At 39.5% G+C, this 23,249-nt stretch overlaps 1 protein-coding gene across 3 annotated transcripts in view; it reads left to right on the top strand.

The window, feature by feature from the left end:
• rgs3a (regulator of G protein signaling 3a) overlaps nucleotides 1–23,249 on the top strand; it is a 110,409-nt gene that overhangs the window by 9,628 nt on the left and 77,532 nt on the right. Inside the window, exons 2-9 of one of the 3 annotated variants that reach the window (XM_078270850.1) lie at nucleotides 3,505–3,586; nucleotides 5,177–5,282; nucleotides 5,940–6,372; nucleotides 8,334–8,373; nucleotides 9,412–9,752; nucleotides 11,315–11,392; nucleotides 14,469–14,580; nucleotides 18,220–18,263. In XM_078270850.1, the coding sequence (XP_078126976.1) occupies nucleotides 3,505–3,586; nucleotides 5,177–5,282; nucleotides 5,940–6,372; nucleotides 8,334–8,373; nucleotides 9,412–9,752; nucleotides 11,315–11,392; nucleotides 14,469–14,580; nucleotides 18,220–18,263 (1,236 nt within the window). Of the gene's footprint in view, nucleotides 1–3,504; nucleotides 3,587–5,176; nucleotides 5,283–5,939; nucleotides 6,373–8,333; nucleotides 8,374–9,411; nucleotides 9,753–10,952; nucleotides 11,068–11,314; nucleotides 11,393–14,468; nucleotides 14,581–15,265; nucleotides 15,318–18,219; nucleotides 18,264–23,249 lie in introns of those variants that run through there. The other 2 variants (XM_078270846.1, XM_078270847.1) reach the window with 2 other exon arrangements.

The following is a 23,249-nucleotide window of genomic DNA, read 5'->3' as shown; positions in this document are numbered from 1 at the left end:
CGGATGTAGGCTGCCTCAGGTGTGTCTGTGTTAAAGAGAGCAACGGGAGAGGAGGGAGGAAGAGAGGGGGCTGTATCAGGTGTACAGTATCAACCTATGATTGTGAATGAGAGACTGGGAGAATGAAAGACAAGTTTGACCGTTACAATCTCTGATCAGGGTTTTCATAATTAATTTGCAAAAAAATTCCATAATTTATTCAGCCGCAACACTATTGTCAGCTGTTGAACTGTCTAAAACAAAAGCAGTATGCAAAATATTGATGTGGTAATATATATATTTGTCTGCACACTATCAAACCCTGATATTTTGCCATTACTGTACTTAAGAAAATGCACTTTCAACTGCATGTCCAAAATATCCGGAAAGGAATAATTGGCTGTAAGGGATGTGTGTTGTGTGAGGGGAGAATGAGCTTTCTGTCTTTTTCATTATTTATTATACACATCGTGAGAGAAGGATAGCAGGAGTGGAGGAAAGGAGAAACATCTTTGCTGTGATATGAACTGATGCCACTCTCCTTACATAAGCCACTTTGTGTACATCTGAATTACACATTAGAACAATAAGGAAAGCCAATAAAATGAAACAGAATATAATGTAATTGATTGGGGTGGAACAGAATATAAAAATACAACATATGTGTATATTTTCAAAAGATTGGGCTTACATGAAAAAAATACAGCATGACAATTTAGTCGTGTGTGGGGGTGGATGGTGTGCTGTCTTGTCTGCTGTCTTTGAACATACTCCCCCAGATAACATTGTCCAACTACGTATGTATACAGTATCATTTGTGTAGGTGGTAGATTTCATTTAGTTTATGCGCACTTGTTTGCAGTCAATGTTACCTCTGGTGCAGTGTTGGAAAGCAGACACGACATGTACTCTCATCATCAGATCATCAGAGACTGGCTGGATTTCTACTCCCAGCTTCATACAGTCATGTCTGAAAGGATTGCGGAGCACCGAGGCATGAATGTTAAAAGGGAAAAGCTGTTTCACATGCAAAAACGCATACACATACATGGGCTAAAGGATTTTCCTCCTTTGGGTACATCTAAAGTCATTCCAAGAAAGTTACAATCTTACGTTTTGGTCTAATCAGTTCTTCCACAGTGTCTTTGATTGAGGTATTAATGATCAATCAGGCCCTGCTCATACAGATTAATATTTAATGCGCGCAGGGAACTTTTCCTATTCATTTATATTCATTAATTTTCAGTAATACATCTTGTGATTGATGCACTGTAAAAAACAAATACCTACTTAAAAGAACATTCATACTGATTTCTTGCATTATTCCCAGGCTAGTCTTCTCCTTTCTCTTCAAGTTTGAAAATAACCCCTCTGCTTTCATTTAGAAGTGGAAAAGGGCCATGGGACTGCCTCTCCCTGGCATACCAGAGGAGTCCAAGTGGTTGGACTCAACTATGCTTACAAATTTAATTAACAGTGTAAAGGCACTGGAGTTTGGATGAATTGGTCCAAATTAGGCAGCTCTGAGAGTTCCCCTAAAAAGGACACAATGTCTGAAACAGATTTGTTAAAAACACACAGACATAGATAAATACGTAGACACGCAGATGGATGAGTCGTGATAGATTGTCGATTGTTGATAGAGAGTCTCTTTCACTTCTGTTAATTTTGAGTCACAGTCTTTGTTTCTTTAATATTTCCTCTCACATATTAAATCTCAAGCTCATCTTTCAAAATGTTTGTGACTGTTTGTCGTTTGTCTTCCTTAATTCCAGAGAATTTTTTTTTTTGTCATACCATCTGTTCTTCTGTTTGTCTTTGTCATCTGCTCTGAGTCACGTCCCACTGCCCTATCATTTCTATCTCTGTTTTTCATCTTTTCATCTTTCTTCCCATTCAGTCAGGTTCAAATTTTCTATATTTCTGTATATCTCTCCTTTCCTTTCTCTATTTTTGTCATAGACAGGCTCGATGATGACTAGGTTATATACAGCATGTCTTTACAGATATACTGTATAACATGTTAATGAAGTTTCAGACACGTCAAGGAGGGTACATGGGAACAAAAACGAGTGACAATCCTAATCTCTTTTATACAGCAGCTAACAAAGTCAGCTGTCTTTCTCTGTAGCATGACAATCATTTTTTCAGCAGTGTCAGTTTGGAGAGAGTCAAACAGAAAGAGATTTGAGGGACTGAAGGGTAGAGAATATGGTAAAGGAATTTTGGCCCCAAACAGTGTGACACAGGGCACATAAAATCATTGGACTTTAAAAAACTGCAATCGTACCCGACATTTTAGGGTCATCACAAGCTTCAGGCCCCTGAATAATCAAGTCGTTGCATCTTGCTCATGGGTAGACTGTAATTTAGCAACATATATAAATACATGTTTTCTTCTGCTAGAGAAAGAAAGAGAAATGAAAGAGAAATTGGGGGATGGGGGTGGTGTGTGTTTTGGGACCCTGGTTGTCAGCAGATGACATGGAAAGTGAAATGTTTTGGATGGAACTTTGTTGACTTTGGCTCAGACTTTTCGGGAACAGGTATTTAATATTTGGCGATGCAGGGTTAAAGAGAAAGAGAGACAATGGGAAATAGCCAGCAGTTTTGTCTCTGTGACTGAATGTGTTTGTGTGTGTGTGTGTGTGTGTGTGTGTGTGTGTGTGTGTGTGGACCTGGTGTACTTGAACAGATGAACAATGTGCCTTCTTGTTGTATATTTAAATAATGTATTGTAACATATATAAAACTATCTATTCCCGGTGCATTCATATATGGGGTGCACTAGTCACAACATTTGGAGAAAGATTTGGCACTTTACAGTCTTTACATTCTGACAATGGAATATAAACTCTCTTTTTTTTTTAGCAACCTCACAACAGATCACATTTTACTTAATGTTTCGTAATATGCAGTTACTTGCTGTCTGTATTTGTGCTGTTTTGGATTTGCAAAACAAATTATTAATCCCAGTGGGACTAACATAAAAAAAAAGGTTTAAACATCCTAGACTCTTCTCAGGAAGTACTGTATAAGTTGTACTTAAAGAAGCAGAACTTTTTGTATACACACAAACGTCTATTTTTCTGTTGGTCTATATTAATGATGACTGTGTCCATGACAGAAAAACTTATATAGTATATAGTTGTGAAATGTGTATGGTTTTGTACACTATTACAAAGTATAGGTCTGAATAAGTAGGCAATGTGCTTTCAGTAAATTCACTATATTCCCCAACAAAGAACACATCTCTTGGAGATGTTTTTCCCACTAACGCAGCTAATTGGGTTCACCAGAAAACTGCTGTCAAGACAGTTTTAATAGGAAGTAGAAGCAGAATACAAATCTACTTAATCGTCCTCTAGGAAGGAAGTTGATTATTTTGCCAGCATGCTACTTTTGGTTCCTCAGGTAGTGGGGGGAGAGAGAGAGAGAGAGAGAGAGAGAGGTCCTATCTTCCTATCATAACGTGTGTGTGTGTGTGTGTGTGTGTGTGTGTGTGTGTGTGTGTGTGTCTTGCAGGTGACCATCCTCCGAGGAAAGGATGGATTTGGCTTCACAATCTGCTCGGATTCCCCTGTGAGGGTGCAGGCTGTTGATCCAGGCAAGTTTTGCATGCAAATGTCTTTGTGAATGAAACTGCGCTTTCGATTGAGAGGTTTCTGTTTAATTTTGTCTTTTGGCCTTAAAGCACCCATATTATGCTCATTTTCAGGTTCATAACTGTATTTTAAGGTTGTACCAGAATAGGTTTACATGGTTTAATTTTCAAAAAACACCATATTTTTGTTGTACTGCACAGCTCTCTCTCACTGCTGCAGATTCACTGCTTTTCACCTGGTCTCTGTTTTAGCTACAGAGTGAGACCTCTTTTCTTCTTCTTCTTCTTCTTCTTCTGTACTATCTTTGATTGCACTCACACATGTGCAGTAGCTCAGATGTAGGTCATGTCAGCTAGCTAGCTCTATAGACAGTAAAAGAAAGGCCGTTTCGGTCAGTTACAAGGCAGGATTAGCTGGGAGACTTCTAAATGAGGGCGCACATGTAAGTAGTTCTTTTGTAGATTATGGTGAACTTGTGTGTGTTGTAGCAGTGCTTTGCTATTGAGAATGAGGTAGCATGCTAGCGTTAGCATTAGCGTTAGCATGCTAACGCTAATGCTACGAGCTAACAGTTGTGGTCAGCCAGCTCGTTTCGGCTTGTGACATCACAAGCCGTGCCGATTTTGAACAGCTCACTCAGAGACTGAAGGCAAGACACATTCAGAAACCGTATCTCACTCAAAACAGCATGGATGGATTTTTTTACAAAGTTTGTATGTGTGTGGAAGCAACAGAGACACAGAAGAACACCCCAAATCCCAGAAAAAGTGTTTTTTTCATAATATGGGCACTTTAAATGATTGAAGACGAAACAATCTCATGAATTTTATTTAGCATTTCTTATTGCAACTCGGAAGCTTTCTCATTCTACTACCAACACACCCACATCATACATTTAGCCGCCATAAACAAAGTTACTTTACCAAAGTAGTTTGGATTGTAATACTATCTGGTTATCAGTGATTTCTTTTCATTTTCACTCTCAGGACTTCCAACAGTAGCTATCTAGTTTTAATAATATGTATGACATGAACTTAGCTTAAGACTGCACACTATTATACGACCTATTAAGTATATTATGCTGTCAAAGCAGGTTTCCCCCTGTATTTCAATTTAAAAGCAGTAGACTATGTAAACAATTTGGTAATGGCTTATATTACTGTTAAGTTTGCTTTCATTTCACATTGATTGACCTGAGTTTAGCATCTCATGAAAGTTTCATGTCATCTGTGGCCGATTTTTTTTCCCCTGGTTGCAGCTTGGAGAATTACCATTAACATCAGCAGGGTGTTACATTAATAGGGAGCCTGTCTGTTGGCAGGCGTCCACCCTGCTGCCATGTCTTTGGACAAGACACTGAATCTCAAACCGATCACGTCGTTACCGTCCCTGTGGAGAGATGAAAGGGAATGCCAACTGAATTTCCCCTCATAAAAACAACTTCTTACTGTCAGATTATTATTTTATTGTTTCATCTGTTCAGTACTAAAGGAAGAAGATTAATACACAAAGGAGCTTAAGCCCTAGATAGCATGAATGGCAGTTGAGAGTGTGTAATGATCTGAACTTTTTCTGACTCTTCACTCTGGCAGGGGGTCCAGCGGATCAGGCAGGTCTGCAGCAGTTGGACACTCTCCTGCAGCTAAATGGTCAGCCAGTGGAGCAATGGAAATGTGTGGACTTAGCCCATGCTATCAGGTAATGAGTCCAACACACCAGAGGATTTGGGGCTGATTTACACAGAATCCTTTTCGTAGGCTTATTCAGACTCAGGACCAGTGATATGGAATGATTTGTTTTAGGAGTTAATTTTGGTATCATGATTGGCGTACAGCCTGACAACAACAACCTGAGAATGTCTGTTATGCATGAGGTGTTGTATAAGGATTATTCAGTTCAAAGGTTGAGATTGCTTGTAGGCAATACAAATTCAGTTTACAATGAGATGAGGTGGAAATTACATTACATTGCATACAGTTAGCTTTTAGCCAGAGCGACTTACAATCAGTAGGATCTGATGTTGTGATGTCAGTGATTTATCAGGAATCAACAACATCATGTGGGTTAGTTTGATATCCTTTATACCCTTTTCTTTCCTCGTAGCGTTTTTCTAAATATACTTTTATAATTCGTTTTTTTAAATAACATAATACATTTACATATAATTCTCTCTGTACTTTTGATTTTATTAAATTCATATATTATAGATGTGCAAATACAATAATTAAAATGTCTGCATACTATACAAAGTTCTTAATTCTACTTGATCACGATGATGTACAGAAACATGTACAGTTGATTGACAGATTTGCAGTACTTAGAATTTACACTCATTATTTTTCTTTCTCATTGTAGAAACAGCGCCAATGAAATCATACTGGTGGTGTGGCGCACAGGCTCTTCAGCTAAGCCTAATTTTGAGGGCCTCATCCATCGGCCCTCCTACAAGCCGTCCACTTCAAACTATGATGCCCCCTCACCCCCCACTCGCAGGCGTGCACCAGATGTTGGAACTAGCAAAACCCCTCCAGCTGTGCCGCCTCTCCCAGCCCACCACCGTGCCAGCGCCACCCGCAGGCTGCTGGTCAACGGAACCGAAGCTGGAAATAGTAGTGGCATAGGCGCAGGTACCCTGGGCTGGGGGGCCCAGGGAGGGTCAGCCGAGGAGCTGGATGGGAAACCGCGACACCTCCACCACCCTCACACTGCCACACTGAAAGGGACCAGGGTGAAGGCATCCAATGGGGACAACTACATCATCCTGGCCCCCATCAACCCTGGAAGCCAGGTACCGCAGACTGGTGGTGGACTTCATCTTCATCATCTTCTTCGTCCTCCCCATCCTCACCACGGTCATATGGTGGCTCATCCTAGATATGTCTCCTTACCTTTCCTCCCTGGTGCTGATAGATAGAAGGACTGTATATACAGTATGTCTGGGCCATTTGGGTTACTGCCGTCTTACTGATTTGTGCTTTAAGACATGTTTTGAACACACTGCATGCACTTCATAAAGGTCAGTGCAATGTAGAGATGGGGTAACAGACTGAAAAGCAAGAGCAGACAATAACATTCAATATAATATGTAGCTGTAAATAATATGCTGTATGCCTGTACTATGTGAAGGTTTGGCAATATTTCTTTCATTACATTCTACCAATTAAGCACAGTTCATAATAATAATAATTAATATGTATCTGACATAATTTATCCCACAGATATCTTACAGAATAAATAAATAATTTGTGTGCGATGGATAATACATCTTAAATAAATAGCTTTGGCATTTAAGAAAGAGAGATAGTTCTACAAAAATAGAACCTGAGGAAAATTCACATATTCCATTAATGGTCCATTTAACAATATGCAGTTTCAGTATAGCATGCACGTACATGCACAGTATGACATGTATATGACATTTTATATAGCATGTACTTTTCATCCAGTGACGCCATGTATATGAGGGAAAGGCTTTGATCATAAAAAAACAACAAAATAAAGCAAACTCATTAAATCAAAAAGACTGAACTGAATTCCTCAGCTAACGATACTAATACGATACTAACCTATTAACCACCTCAGCCTAACAAACATGTTGAACCAAAAGATTCAAGATGTGTTTATTCAAGACCTGTCTGTTATTGATTACAATCTGGGTTGAGTCTACAGTGTCTAAAATAGTTGGCTCCAAAAAAATTCTAACCAACTAAATCCTTTTGCTGTCATATATAGAGTTAAAGTGTCTTATTTCTGAATATCTTCCTTAGTGTATGCCTGTAACTTGGAGTTGTGTGTGTGTGTGTGTGTTATGTTTGTGTCTGTGTGTGCCTCATGTAGTGTCCATCTTCATTTGTAAATGCTTTTTAGGTTAAGCATGTCCAAAGGGGTTGTAGTGAGCAGTCTGATAGATTTTAGTTTTTAGAAGGAAAAACAGAAATAAAAGTGAGAGTGTACAGTGGTCTGGAAAGAGATTAGAGGTACATGTCAACATGATGAACAAACATTCCCATTCAAACAGCCACCACTTATATTCCAAACAAAAGAGGAGGCAGGGATTTGGTGAGACTTTGTGGTGGCCATCACAGGCTAAATATACCGAAAGCCCTGTGGAAATGGGTCATGTTGGTGACATATCACACCGACACAATACTCTAGTTCGCAAACAAAGAGCTTGGAAATCCCACACTACAGAAATAATTATCATGAGAAGCTGGCAGAAAAGCAAGCTAATGATATGTTTTGTGACTTTACAGCTCGTAGCTCACCTACTGTATTAATCTGAACAACGTGATGTGGGGGCAGCTTTCTATCTTTACTCCCTCATTTGATAGTAATTTGTTATGACACGTAGAAACCATTACTGCCTGAGTCCAGCGCATTTCAAATGGGTTCAGCTGGGTCCTGGACACAAAATTCAATGTCATGTAAGAAACTACACATGATTTTGTCCAGCTTGGTCACTGAACACAAACCTGTGGATTAGCAACACAGAAAGAGGATATACAGGCAACCTTTCCTACCCAGATATCACATGATAGAAAGTTAGGATCAGAATTGTATTAAGGACTATTAATATACTGACGTATCAATTCAGTAATAGACATACTGAGCGACATACTTTATCTTATGTCATTGTTTTAATATGTATTTTGGCTTTATTCCAGACTAGGCTAGTTTAGATGTTACTTTTCATTATGCTGAAAAGAGCCTATGTAATATTAATGTAATTTAATATTATTCTGCTTTCAGATCTTGAGGCCTGTTTATCAAGACAACCAGGGAACATTAGGTAAGACATTTACATGTTCATACTCGTACAGCATTTTGTCAAAGGCCACAGTGAACTATGTTAGGTATTTTTGCTGAAAGCCTTTGTTTAGTTGCTTTTTAAGACCAGTGTTATGTTAATTTTTGACTACACATTACATGTTATTGTTATTTAAAATGAATACGATTTTAAATGCACTTGATATTTGGCACCCTGAAATAGGCTCAAATTAAACTGACCTTAGAAATACAGTCATGTTAAATAATTTTGATGCTCACAGTTTAAAACCTTTTCTCCTAAATTACTTTACTGCTTTGTTAGAACACTCAATTATCAACAGTTTTATGCAACTGTGTGTTGTTTTTTCTGGAACCTGGCCAATATAACAGCTGAAAATATTTATGTATCCTCTGTCTTGTCCAACACTGTGGAGCACTATCAGGCAAACCTAGGATTTTACTTTGGTGACTGAAAACACTCATGTTTTTTTAGCAACACGTGTAGCTTAAAAGCAATTGGAGCGACCCCATGGTGAGGTCTCTGACTTTTCATGGCAAGCCAGCAGTGGACCAGCTACAGTCAAAGTAAAACCACTGTTTTTCGCTCTACTTTTTGTACAGATTAGACAAACAACATGTAACATGTTAATAAATTAGCTGCAGAGGTGTTGGTAGGTAGATTTTGTTACCGTTCCACAAAGCCAGCAGGCTAAGTTTGTTTGCAGTATTTATGCTAAACTAAGCTTAACATCTCCTGGCTCCATCTTCATATTAGCATACAGATATGAGAGTGGTATCTATCATCTAACTCTACAAGAAAACAAATGAGCGCGTTTCCCAAAATGTCTAACTATTTAAGATCTCTGTGAGCGTGATGAAAGTGAGGGTTACTGACTAGAGCTGGGCAATATATCGATATTATATCGATATTGTGATATGAGACTAGATATCGTCTTAGATTTTGGATATCGTAATATGGCATAAGTGTTGTCTTTTCCTGGTTTTAAAGGCTGCATTACATTTTTACCCAGACCTGCTTCACCTTCTTCTTCTTCCACAGCTGCCAGGTTATACCCCACACGGCAGGTCTCTGGTTCACAGCCCCAGGGTGGTGGTGGGGGTGCTTTTTCTGGAGGTATGAGTAGTGGAGGTGGTGGTGGTGGTGGAGGAGGTGGTGGGGGTCTCTCCAGCCGTACTGGCTTCCTGCGCCGGTCTAACAACTCCAAGACAACAAAGACGGCATCCACCTCCACTAACATTGGTGTACCCAACTACCAACAGCAGAATTCCAACTTTGCTAATTACCAGAACTGTACCATTGTCCGCTCACACACTCCACATGGCAACTACGGATATGTCAAAGTGGCACCCAAGATCCTTATCTTCCCCATCTTTGTTCAGGTAAGCCAATTTTGGACAGAGTCAGACTAGCTATTTCCCTCTGTTCCAAGGTGTATGCTAAGCTAAGCTAACTGTCTCTTGGCTGTAGTTTCATATTGAACGGACAGACATAAGAGTGGTTTCAATCTTCTCATCTAACCCCTGGCAAAAAACAACAACGAATAAGCGTATCTCCCAAAATGTCAAACTAAATTGTTTACACTACATACATTTCATTCTAAAAACAGATGGGATATGTAGGGAGCGAGAGGGGGATGACATGGGAATGCCAAGCCAGACATAAACAGCTGACGTACTGTAGCCTTTATGTGGTATGCATCTAAGACCACTAGGTCGCCATCATGCTCTGAAAACCATTTTTCACTGGTAAAACAGGGGAATCCAGTTACAATGGTGCAAAAGATGGTATCATTCTAAATATGCTGGTTTTCCCCAGCACATTTGGGTCAAAAGGAAGTAGGCATTTGAGGTTTGCAGTCAAATACATTGACCTTTCTGTTTGAGCATTTTGTATTTTTCAAGTCACACATTAAAGGCTGTATTGCATATTTTAGATAAACAGTTTGTGGTTTTTTACCTAACATATCTTTTAGAAACAGTACAAGAAAATGAGGAACTGTATTGATCAAATGAAAAGGCTTGTTTTAAGTATTTTGTAGTTTTTATTGATGTTCTTGATGATCTGTAAGTTAAACTGTGCAGAAAAATATGTATTACATATACATTCTTCATGACATGATAATTGGAAATACTTTTTGTATTTTTCTAAAGGGGGAATAGTCCAAATTAGGAAGCAGAGGCAAGTTATGAGTCATGAGTCACTGCAAAATAAAATGCTCTCATTCTTGCATATGTACATGCAGTACACAGTTGTTACATGTAAAATGAATATTGTGTGGAAAATATCATTAAATAACCAAAGAAGACCATTGTGGGCTAATATACTTGCACCTACTGCAATATTTAAAATATTGATGGTATCTTGGGGCCTGAAAAATGCAGAGACTGTGGTGGTACTTCTTCTTAACTCATACAGAAACATGCAAGCATGACCCTACTTCACACAGTAGGCAAATGTTACACATGCATATTGAATTGGCTCACCCTGGACTTGAGAGGAAGTCTCCTCCTCCCACGTTGCCGTACTGGTTCATTTTAATTGTCAGTGTCTTGTCATCCTCAGACCACACGTATCGCCTCACAGTTGCAGCTCGCTTTCTGTCTTCATACAATCAGTTTCAGTTGTGTTTCCCACAGTAGAAAGAAGGCTTACTGTTTAGCAGATCGTTTGGATTTGGGAGCAAAAATGGATTTGGTACTGCAACCTTGTGTTTAATTTTTACTAATCTGTAACAAACAATATAATCCTTGATTTTTATCTTGAGAAAATATACGTATATTCATTAATTTTGACAATGAGGCTAAGGGTAATAATGCAAGTAATATGTGCTTGTGGTCATTGATAAATCTCTGATTAAAGATGTCAATTATCAGTAAATGAGCCTCAAAATGATGTCCATAATCTGTTTCCTAATCTGTCTGTTCAATATTTTGTTGTTCAGCCTCTCGACCTGTGCAGCCGAGCTCTCATCCTATCTGAGGAGATGATCCTGCATGAGAGCAAGCACCACTCTCTCAAGGTAAGCGGCATCAGTGTGTTAATTATGTTAACGTTAAATTGTGTATATCTTTGTGTTGTATGTGAGAATATGCCTGGATAGTCATTTCATCCATCCATCCATCCATCTTCATCCGCTTATCCGGGTCGGGTCGCGGGGGTAGCAGCTCCAGCAGGGGACCCCAAACTTCCCTTTCCCCGGGCCACATTAACCAGCTCCGACTGGGGGATCCCGAGGCGTTCCCAGGCCAGGTTAGAGATATAATCCCTCCACCTAGTCCTGGGTCTCCCCGAGGCCTCCTCCCAGCCATCCTAGTCATTTCAGTATATATTAAAAACTTCTGTGAGCGTGTTCACTTTGTGTAAAAAGCTCTGTCCTGTAGCTCTTACTTCAGTTTACTATTCTGCACAGGAATTTCAGTTGTTGACCATAGAACATCCAAAAACGTTATGCATGATATGATCTAAAACTAATTTGAAGAAAACCCAATGGCACTTAGAAGACGCAGCATTGGATCTTGTTGATCTGAGGAAAGAGGAAACGCTATTTTCTCTCTCCTCTTTCGAAGAATTTTATAATTTGATTTATACAGAAATATTGAGGCCCTCTCCTCTCCAGCCTCTAAAAATTGCAGGAGACAAACAGACTAGTGGCAAACATTTTGTTTGCCACTAGTCTGTTGTTGTTTTGTCACCGCCAGTTATGTGCTTTGTTTTTTTGGGCCAAACTGGAAGTGACGGTCCATTGCTCCAATGCACATCTTAAGTCAAAACGTGTGTGTGTTTTCGAGTTATATATGTATATGGAAAGGGAGAACAAGTATAGCGCAGCAGCCTGAGAGGAGGAATGGGAGAGGAGATGTCTGAACATCTCTGAAGAATTTGTAACTGCTCTGAAGGATCAGACCCACAGGAGTCGAGGAAAATGAATAATTGATAGTGTGATCTGACCGATGGAGAAATTATGTTTTAAATATCAAAAGAAACTAGCTCTTACAGTAATTTTAATTATCCTTTTACGACTTATTAAGCTCACCTTACAATGATATTCTGCAATATATAAATGTATCTGGTACAAGTAAATGTGGGAAATATGTAATACATTTGTATCAAAAGTGATGCTTCTCTAAAGATTTGTATTCTGTCACAAGTACTTCAACGTTGCAGGTGTTAGAAAAACTCATCAAAAGAAGTAGGAATGTTTTATGTGCTTGTAGGGTTTAACATGTAAAACGTTATTCTTCAAAGAAACTATTAAGTACTGTACACCAGAACCTGCTCCAGTGATGTAATCTTACCTGATTAATGATAATGATGAATAAATTGTCTGTGAGCCAAGTTCACTTAGAAAAGCTGACTTAATCTTAAATAACATTAGCTGTCAGCCACCTTATCTACCGGTATTTACTTTACAAATATTTGCATAACCTTGATAAAGGTAGGTTTTTATGTTTTGGCAGAAGAATTAATCACAACCGAAGATGCAACAGCCTGCAAAAACTTTCAAAATGATAACTCTAGGTGAATGACTAGGTGGATATGTTTCTGAAATTTGAGGTTATAGGAATCAGTGTTTCAAATGATGGAATCCTGTCTGACGTGTCATTGTTAACAAAGTCTGTGTGTATTTGGAAAGAGAAAATGAGTAAAGAGTATTATTTTAACGAAATAAGCTCTTGCCGCAGTCCTTTAATTAGCCCTGTCAGATCATCTTTTCTGTGCAGTGCAGTGAAGTGCAGTGACTGCTGGCATGGAAGGTAATCTGACTCTGGGGTCAGTCATAAAACAAATATTTAACAGCCTGTGTTTGTCAGGAGGGAGTTTCTCTCCACTGCTTTATACAGGCTGTTTTTAATGTGTTGTTTCAGCTTTTACTCTTTACTCACCACAGTTGTGTAAGTCTGCCCGGGAGGCAACACACACAAACTCTATTGTTCACACAAACATGTACAGTACCACTTTCATTATAATATTTGAACAAAAATAATAAGCACAGCACTGCACTGCACTAATTTGATTTAATCCAAAGGGACATTGGGACAAAATGGACTTTTAGTGGATTCTATTATATTGGGTACATGATACATACAGTAATTATGTTTAAATATTATGTTGTTTCTTGTCAGATGTAAACAAGACCAAGCTGACTCAATAAGACAGATGATTGTTGATTGTTTGTCTTGACACATTTAGTATTTATTTTAGGATGGGCATATAATTGTTGTTGGAATACTTAGTTAGAGACAGAATAACACCAATTGTTTGTGCAACTTTTATGCACATTTGAACAGCATGTATTAGTGCATGTAAAATATGTGTCGCTTTGTATGAAAAGTCTTTGCTGCTTGCCTCTCATTTGCTTTGTCTTTGTTTTTTTACTCTTACTTACGGTACTTCCCCTTCCACCGACTCATACCTTCACACACACACACACACACACACACACACACACACACACACACACACACACACACACACACACACACACACACACACACGTTTACCACATACTGGCTACATCTGAAATACCCTCACTTCTATCTCACCCTTCAGAGGAAGCCACCAAAGTAAAAGCATTGTCTTGAAACAGTGCCCATCTACAGCAATTACACTGTATGCCTGTTATGTGGCATAGAAGCAAACACTTGCATAAAGAACTTTAATGTATATTTTATTTTTTAATCATCTACTTATTTGTCTTTATTCTTCATGCTTTGTTCCTTTCTTCACTTTAATTTTAATGCTTCACTGGCATGATTTTCTCACTTAACCACTGCAGAAGCATAAAGCCAGTCATGAGATGTTTTTAAATGAGCACAGGTCAAAAGCAAGTATATGTATATGGCCATAATTATCTAAGTGTGAACTGCATTTCCTGTGCTAGGACATGAGTTGGGGGAGGGGGGGTTGGGGACGTTTTTAAATGGGTGAGACTTGCTGAGTGCAACGTGGTGTTATGTGCATCTCACTGCTGGATTGTGTGTTTGTGAGATGTGACAACTTTAAGATGTAAAGTCCTGGTGAGACAATGTGAGAATGAAGTATGAAATTCATTATTTTTTTCTTCCTTCCCGGTCTTTGCACCTCTGATCTTGTAGGTTACAGTGTTTGTCTACAGTGACCTGATGCTGGTGACAAGAGAAGATGAGCCAGGCAGGTGTAATGTCCTTCAGAGTCCCCTGTTCCTTCGACAGCTGAGGCTCCAGGACGGTATGTACGCCTTTTTTTTTTTTTTGACCTGTCACCAAGCACTTAAACATGCAAATTGCACAACTAGAAATTAACATACAGTACTACGGTTACAGTGATCTTTTCAGTCGAGTTTAACCAGAGGATATTTAGGAAAAGACTGCCCAAGTTCCTGTTGCTTTGTCTTTTTATTTCACCTCGGTGTAAACAGCCATCTCCTCCAGCAATATGAAGAGAATAGCTTGACCATTAGGGCCGCACAAAGCCCGGGCAAGTCAAATAAATAGACTGACTGACTGTAAATATCTGTGTTTAAAGTGGTGGGCGGTGACAGAGGCAACGTTTGGAATAATGCTTGGAACAGGGCCAAAGGAGAGGGGGTACACTTAGACCCATAATGCTGAAAATTGATAAGGGAAAGGGTAAGAAACAGTAACAAGTCACTCTCTCCTCCAGCTGACTGTCAGGGCGTCAGGTCAGTTGATTATGCTGAGCAGGATATAAACCACAAAACAAGTCAAAAATGTGTGGTGCAAGAGTGTCAAAAGCTTTAATATTATAATTTAACAGTAGGGTAGTAGTGTCAGGATTATAGGGTAGGTTTGCCAATATAACAGGTGTTAAAAGGATGTTGTTGAGAGGAGATTTCCTGTTCTGTCCCCCAGAATAACGACTTTGATGGCAGCGTGGTGTTTAGAGTCAGTGTGAGTGTAGGGGGGCGATGACTGTGACTCCGAGATCACTGATTGGAAATGAAGGTACACAATCAAATAAATAGTGGTTTGAGTGATTAATAAGTTTGACTCTTTCAGTTGAGGGCTGGGCCTGACCCTCAATGGATAAACCCCCCTATAGGTGTCAGTATAGCCTCACATAGCCACATAGCCTTTCTCCCCAGGCTGCATCATTGCAGAATATACATTTACTAACATTCTCCTGTAGGTTAAGAAACAGACGTTCTTACAGTAAATCAATCAGAATATCCAGAGGCACTGCACATAGCTCACGTGTGCTTTTGCTAAATATTGCGCTGGGGGAAATCTGTGTTTATTTTGGCACCCGATTTTGATTTAGTTTACGTATTCAGATGATTAGTTTGAGTAACATATTACTCTTTTTTATGAATATTGGATTGCAGACCTGTTGTTGCAACTTCTTCTTTTTAATTTTTTGGGGGTGTGGCATTTAGTTCATTAACATGTTACTATTTCCCTCCAGGACTCCATAGTATCAGCTAAAGTTACTGGCAGAGACATATTGTTACTGCGTTGTGAGATGCAGCTTATTAGTGCAGCAGGTCAAGCAGCTAAATCCGTTTCCAAATCAGGATCATACAATGTGTTATTTCCCCTATGCAGGCATGTCTTTAAATAAGACTTCATTAAATTCATTAATTTGTCACCTCATCCATCTTTCACCTTTCTTCAACGTTTTTGTTGTTGTAAAAGGTTATTTTTCATTTTGTTTTAGAGTTTGTTGTGTAAAATGTTTTTTGTAGAATTTCTTGATGAGAAAACAGCCAATGGACACTCCAGCACAAGCATTTCTGGATTCAGCCCTCTGATACAGAGTGGCCTGAGCTGCTCTGCCCTCCCTACAGACATAGCTGGTCTCCTCTGGGCCACTTCTGACCTCCACCCTTCACCTAAACAATTGGAGATCACCAGGGTGGGGGATTCTGTAGGGTTTGCGTGTCTCTGTGCCTGTGTGTTTCATGAGAGGACACACACACACACACCTCCACCCTGCTGCCTGTCATTGTTATTTCGCTTCTGCAGCATTACTCAGGAAAGAGGCGCCGGGGGACTGTTTGTTTCAGCAAGGGTGTGTTTGACGTGTGTGTGTGTGTGTGTGTGTGTGTGTGTGTGTGTGTGTGTGTGTGTGTGTGTGTGTGTGTGTGTGTGTGTGTGTGTGTGTGTGTGTGCGCGCGCGTGCGTGCGCGCGTGCGTAATGACACAGTAAAAGTTCAAATCATAGGCTTTCCTGTATTCCTGTCACCCAGATACCAGGCAAAGGAGTGTGGGAAACATTACGAGTGGTATTGAACACACAAAAAACCAAAATAACCATGTGTCAATACAAAAATGATCATCATGCATGACCTTATCAAGCCTTTTGTCAGCTACTGCACCATAGTTAGGTATAGGTAGTAGGCCAACGCTATCAAAAAACACTTGAGATTAAAGCTTTTCAGATCAAGTATGTAAATGTGTCTTTTTAAAAGTATGGAAATTGAAGAGAGTAGTAATAAATTAATTCAATCTAAAAAAGCCCCTCATACATTACTATGCTAAGATACTATGCCATCTGCTGGGTTTTGGAAACAGAAAGAGATCCAACAGTGACCTCTGCCGTTGGTTATAAAAATAAACCCTTTTTGTTCAACTGACCTCATGGAGACCTTCATACCATCCAGCAAAAGGAACAAGTCAAAGAGCTGCCTGTGGAGGCTGCCGTCTCGTGTTATTTAGGGAGGTTCAAGAGGTTATACAAGAAACAAAAGCAGACTGTTCTTCCCTGAAGAGACACAAATATATTTGAAGAATGGGTAAAAAAACGTTCTAGAGAGTAAAGTTGAAATACTTCCTGACTCTCTCACCTTGGCACAGCTGGCCAATCACAGCGTAAAGTGAGTGTGAATGTCACATTGTCCATTTCAGAAAGTTAGAAAAATAGTTGGAAACAGACTCATCTAATCCGAGTTCGGAAAGCTGTGGGGGAGAGGTTTCTGATGAAGCTGATGATACTGGCAGTTTAACCTATGCCCAGCCAGCTGGGATTATCCGACAACCCCAACGGCCTCAATAAATGTACTTAGTATCTGAATTATTTTTCTTGCGCTTTAATGTACATTTATGACAAACTACTACACTACACAATCCTAACTAACACATTATGATTAAATTGGTCATTGTGCTTTGCCCCATCAGACTTTCATGGTGGGTGCAACCTGAATTATATATTCATTGAGTATTATTAAAGGCCCAGACAACTTTTTATCTTCTTGTTGTGAGTGATGGGATCTTACGTGAACACATAATGAACATGAAGCCAAGTTTTCAATGCACCATCTTGCAATGCACTAACTAACTAATGCACTGCAACGTGTGACTTTCCTGGACATAGGTACAGTAGATAAATGCTCTTCTATACCAATGTGAGATAGAAGGAACAATGGGGAAAAGAAGGTATGTAGGTTTGAATGGATGATCCTTGTCTTGTCTTTCTAGGACATTTAATCATTTTAAATCTCACCCCAGGGCCAAGCTGCTCTTCTGTGTGATATTGAACATTGGACAGGATTGCCAATCAGTCAGAATGGTGGCTTGTGTGTGTACTTACTTGAAATAAAATAGTAAACATTACAAAGACATATTGTTGTATGATTGTGTGGGTGTGTGTTTGAGTTTGTGTATGTGTGTCTGGGGGGGGTCACTCAATTAAAACCATTTATCTTGACTCCAGACCCACAGGCCTGTCTCACAGAGTGCTACTTCAGTGAATTATGTGTCGATGCCTTTAAGGCTGACCTAAAGTAAAAGCCTTCCATCAATAAAATTATTTTTGCAAACTCATAATCGAACAATCAAAGATGTTTGCATTATTTACAAGAAGGAAGTGAGTGGCCAAATTAAAGTCTTTGTTTTTTTTGTCTTACAGATTATGCTGAAGAACTGAGATTCTACCTTATTCACATGACGGAGGTAAGAGAAAGGCTTTTAAGTGTTTGAAGGTATAAGAGGGTCTAATGTAACCTAGCCTATTTTTTTCCCGTGAGCCGGAGGGGCAATTGACTCTGATTGAAATCACATTACAGGGAAGAATCAAGGATTAGCACAAAGCTCTAATGGAAATGTTTTTTTCTCTGTGTCTCTTTCTGACTCCATCTCAGACCTGTCTCTGTCACACACACAACATGCATTTTTTTTATATTTGTATATATAAATCACAAGGAGAGATGCTGAAATACACAATGTAAAGATACTGTATTTCCAAAAAGTATTTGATATATTACGATATATCAAATACTCCTCTCAGGCTGTGATTTTAAAATGAAAGGGAAAGACATAATTCATATTTCATTGCTGTGCTATTTTCCATTGTTTCAGCTGTATGAATATGGCCACAACTGAACTCTGGTGGTATAAAAAATGCTCTTAGCCAAAGACAAGTTCACATACAGCAAAAAGGAAACACTATATTGTTGCCTTAAATATGTCAAAACCACTAAAACATGATATCTGCTAAGATGTTGTTTTAGGTTTAAAAAAACTGATTTGTCAGTTGAAAAATCACAATTCTCTTTTAATTTTTCTGGTGATTTTCTTACTTAAGTGCAGCTCTACATAATTCGTTTTAAAATCACCCAAAATATCAGTGGGGTTCTACACCATCAGTAGTCATTACAGTGTTTAGACAGTATTTTTCAGATACAGAACAATTCAAATCAGTTGCACTCAAACTGAGCAGGAGGATGTGATAATTATCTGACAGATACTCTGACAGGATCTGATGGTTTGGAAACCTGTTTTCCTGTCTTGAAGTTTTCTCTTTTCCCGGAAGCTTTGCTGTAGTTAATGAGCATGTTTGGTAGGTGGTGGTGTCCTTTCCCCATCTCTTCAGATGGCCCTTCCTTTTTCACTGCTGCTCTCTGTGCCCATTTGATTACATTTAGCATTTTTAAACTTGAGACGTGTGCAGAGAGGGAATGAAACTGCAGCTTTCATCATGCTTTTAATGTTGCCATACATTATGTTTTCATCCCTTCTACTTATCGCTTTCTTCCACCTTTTTACATCCTCTCTCAGTCTTATTTTGTTAATGTGTAGATAGTCTATACCTTCGACCTTCCACGTCCGTGATTGCTCCGTTTCCAACGGAAATTTGGCCGGATGTCCATCACCTTCTGCTTTCTTTGTGTTGGCATTCTAAACTCTGGTGGATTTATGAGGACTATGGTTAACTGCTCCTCAGATCTCTGCAGGGTAAATCCAGACAGCTAGCTGATCTGTCAAATCTGAGTTTTCTGTTGCAAGACTAAAACAAGTTTTGAACGTAGACGTGTTCCACCAAAACAAGTTCCTTCCCGAGGCTATTTTGAAGCAGCACCATGGCTCTGTCCGGCACTTAGCGCCGCTTATGACTATTGTGATTGGTTTAAAGAAATGCCAATAAACCACTATGTTCTGTGTCTGGATACCTTACCATTGTCTCACCAGCCAGAGTTATCCTGATGTAAAACATGTTACCTGGCAGAGCATCAAGGTATGCTGCAAAGTTATTGTTTCTTGTACAGTAATAACAATAATGTGTAGCTCGGTGGCACCATGGTGAAGGGTAGGGCTGGGGTTCAGTAGCATTTCATCAAGTCCATAATACAGTTATCCATTCATAGAATCTGAATTCATTTGAATGCCTTACCAATACCCAATAACCATATAATTAGATTTAGCTTTCAGTATCTTAAGATCTGTGTATTTTGTTGGCCAAAAAGGTGGAAAAGGTAGCTTGATTAATATTCCTAACATGTAGCAACAACCCAAAACAAATGAGATGAGGAACACCAGATACTAAAAGATTATATGTGTCTGACACATTGACATAAAAGATGCATCCTACTTTTACACTCTACTTTTCACAAGCTACTTGCTTTAAAATGTTTGTTTTTAGAGACCGGATATAAAATGGAACCCCACCCAAGTGGTATGACGTAATATGCTTGCAGTGTGGAGCCCCGTTGTCATAAAGGAGCAGGGTGTTGCAACACTAGCAGGCTGAGGTGGACAAAACACAGTAAAGGTACAGGTAAAGGAAAGGTCACATTGTGATCAGCTTTATTTTAATTGATACTGATCGATCTATTTAAATATGTTTGGATTGGCCTTGATAACAATCCTTTGAATTTGCTTCGTACACACCTAATTTTGGACAAGACAAATTCCAGTTTGTAGCCTCCTTGATACTTGACAATGCAAACTGTAACCATGAACTGTACAACACCCAACTAAAAATACATATCGTGTGAATCTATGGAACTTTGCCCGTCCAACATTCCTCACTTAAACTGAAGATTGAATGTCTCAGAAGTGTTTTAAAATGTAAGCTGAAGATACTGGATAGCTGAAAGGGCTGCTTTCTTCCTTTTTTCATCCATCCAGCCACTGTGACTCATCTGCAATTTGTTGCGGCTGCAAATGTCTGCTCATATGGATAACTTTTCACTGAGCAACTATATAACCCCTCCTGCTGCGCGCGCACACACACACACACACACACACACACACACACACACACACACACACACACACACACACACACACACACTGGTCACACTATTTCTTGCTTTGAAAATGTGCTGCATAACCCCATTAGCAGCTTATGAATCTTTTAAAGGGCCATTTTTCAGAAATTCCAGACAGAATGAAAGAGGCCTAATATCTGTCCCACCAGTCTGGAAAAGAGGAAGGAAAAGGCTCCGATATTATTCAGTCTATCCAATTAGGCAACACATATAAATAGAAACTCTTACATAAGACAGCATTGTAGAGAAAGGAGGAGAGTTTGAGTGAGTTAAAGGCAGATTTGGGATTTTATTTGACACAAGAAAAGGTCTGCTAGAATGGTTGTATCAGCTCTTGGGTTGTTCAGTAGCTTTTATTATGTTATTATATTTCTTCATGTACTGTATCTTACTGAATTGTTTATATTGTATAATTATTATTTGTGTTTGCTGTGGGAAGCTCTTTGCTCCTTGTAGTGTAAATGCCATATGAAGAATTAATTCTCACAGTTGCAGGTCACACTCATAGCAGTAGGGTCTACTGACAGTTTGACACCTTAGGCTTGAAAAGACCTATTGGTTCTCTAGGTCAGCTGAGGCAGCATCGCAAGGATGCTCCAAAAATACCAAAGTAGTTCAGAATATATGACAGAAGACAGGAAGATAGCCCCAGAAACAGCAAATAGATTGTGTGTGTGTGTGTGTGTGTGTGTGTGTGTGTGTGTGTGTGTATGCTTAGTTCAGCCTCATTCCTTCACCCGTCCTGTCAGATGCCCCCACACACACATACACAAAATGTGCAGTCATCTATTATAGTTGATACACCTGTCAACGGTAATCAACGGTCACTGCAGGGCACAGTAGCCACAATAAAACGCTGCATGCAGTTCGCTCAACCTGTAGCTCCCATCTCTCACTGTAGTGTAAGATATATAATATCATATATTTGCCATGAACCACTTTTCTTAATGCTATATAGTTTAAAAACATTATGATACTTTAGCAAATACTCAATGAAAGCACTCTTTTCGCATGAGTAGCTGCTAAACTACTGCAGTGCTCATTTATCTTTAAGTGATGACAGAGTGGTTGACTGGTCCTGCTGGTAGGGCACATTGTTGTGTGAAGGAATATGTAACATGAATGAAGAGAGGGATGAAAGAGGAGAGAGAGGAAAAGATCAGTGACGATGAAGGCATGTTTTAAATGTTTGAGTAACCCTGGCCCTCTCCCCTGCTGCTGCTGCTGCTGCTGCTGCGTGTGTGTGTTTGTTTGTGTTTACTGAAATGTTTGTTGTGTGATAGACTAATTGAATTGCTCTTTCTGGCCTGTCTGTGAAAAGGACACACACACACACACACACACACACACAGATAATTAGGAAACCGTCTTATTGCTCACTGCACGTTTCTAGTTAAACATGGCATCTGCCTGGAAGACTTGTAGCCCCATTTATTTTGATGAATACACTGTTCCTGCCTTGTCACAACTAAAACAACATTTACACATGTACTGTACTGTATATAATGCACAGATACTAACAAATGCATGTGGACCAAAATTGGAAATTTGCACTGATTCACAAGGGACCACTGGATCTCTTACATGTCTCATGTCGCATCCATGTCAGTTTATTCAGGATTTTTTTTGCTGTCCACTGTGTTAATTTTGTGTGAACTTATGAATGTGTATGTTTGAAATGTGTTTTTGTAATTGTCTCTTTGCACAGTGCATTTTTCATGAGCTACTTAAAAGATGCTCTCCTCGTTTCTCCTCGAGTTGTGAGCAATTATACGATTTCAGTCTTACCTTAAGCTCACCATCTCTGACACTGTCACAGTCCGCTCCCCTCCTTTTGTCTTCTCCTGCCCTTCTCCATCGCTGGAAGTCATCCTATTTTAGCACTTGCTTAAAAAGGAACAGATCTAACCCAGATTTACACGTGAAAGGAGAGTGTGTGTTTGGGGGGGGGGGGGGGGGGTCTGGAAAGTCATGGGTGTGTGTGTGTGTGTGTGTGTGTGTCTGTCAGTGACGCAGGAAGAGAAGGAGCAAGTAAGCGTTGTGTAGGTTAACACATAGAACAAAGAGAGACACTGAGATTATTGATCAGTGGAGTGCATCAGGGTCATCACAGAGTCATCATGGGCAACTTGGCAGACCGGATCGGGCCTAAGAAAAGGTTTGTTAGGGAGGCGAGCTCTCTTCAGAAGCACCTGCTATCTGACTCCGGAGATGTAAGTCCTGCTGATTGATGGTTCGGCTCAGGGTGCATTTACAGTTGTAGAGAAGGTGATTTTTATAGTTCTCACTGTGTAGCTCAAATGCATGAAACAGGAAAAACAGAAATCAAAGTGCCGTACTAGTTTGATAGAAAGAAAAAAAACACTTTGCAAGCATAGGAAAAGTTAAA

The sequence above is a fragment of the Sander vitreus genome, chromosome 16 (genome assembly GCF_031162955.1).
Source record: "Sander vitreus isolate 19-12246 chromosome 16, sanVit1, whole genome shotgun sequence".
Taxonomy (NCBI): Eukaryota; Metazoa; Chordata; class Actinopteri; order Perciformes; family Percidae; genus Sander; species Sander vitreus.
Note: the sequence above shows the minus strand (reverse complement) of the source record. Positions and strands in the feature narration are given on the sequence as shown.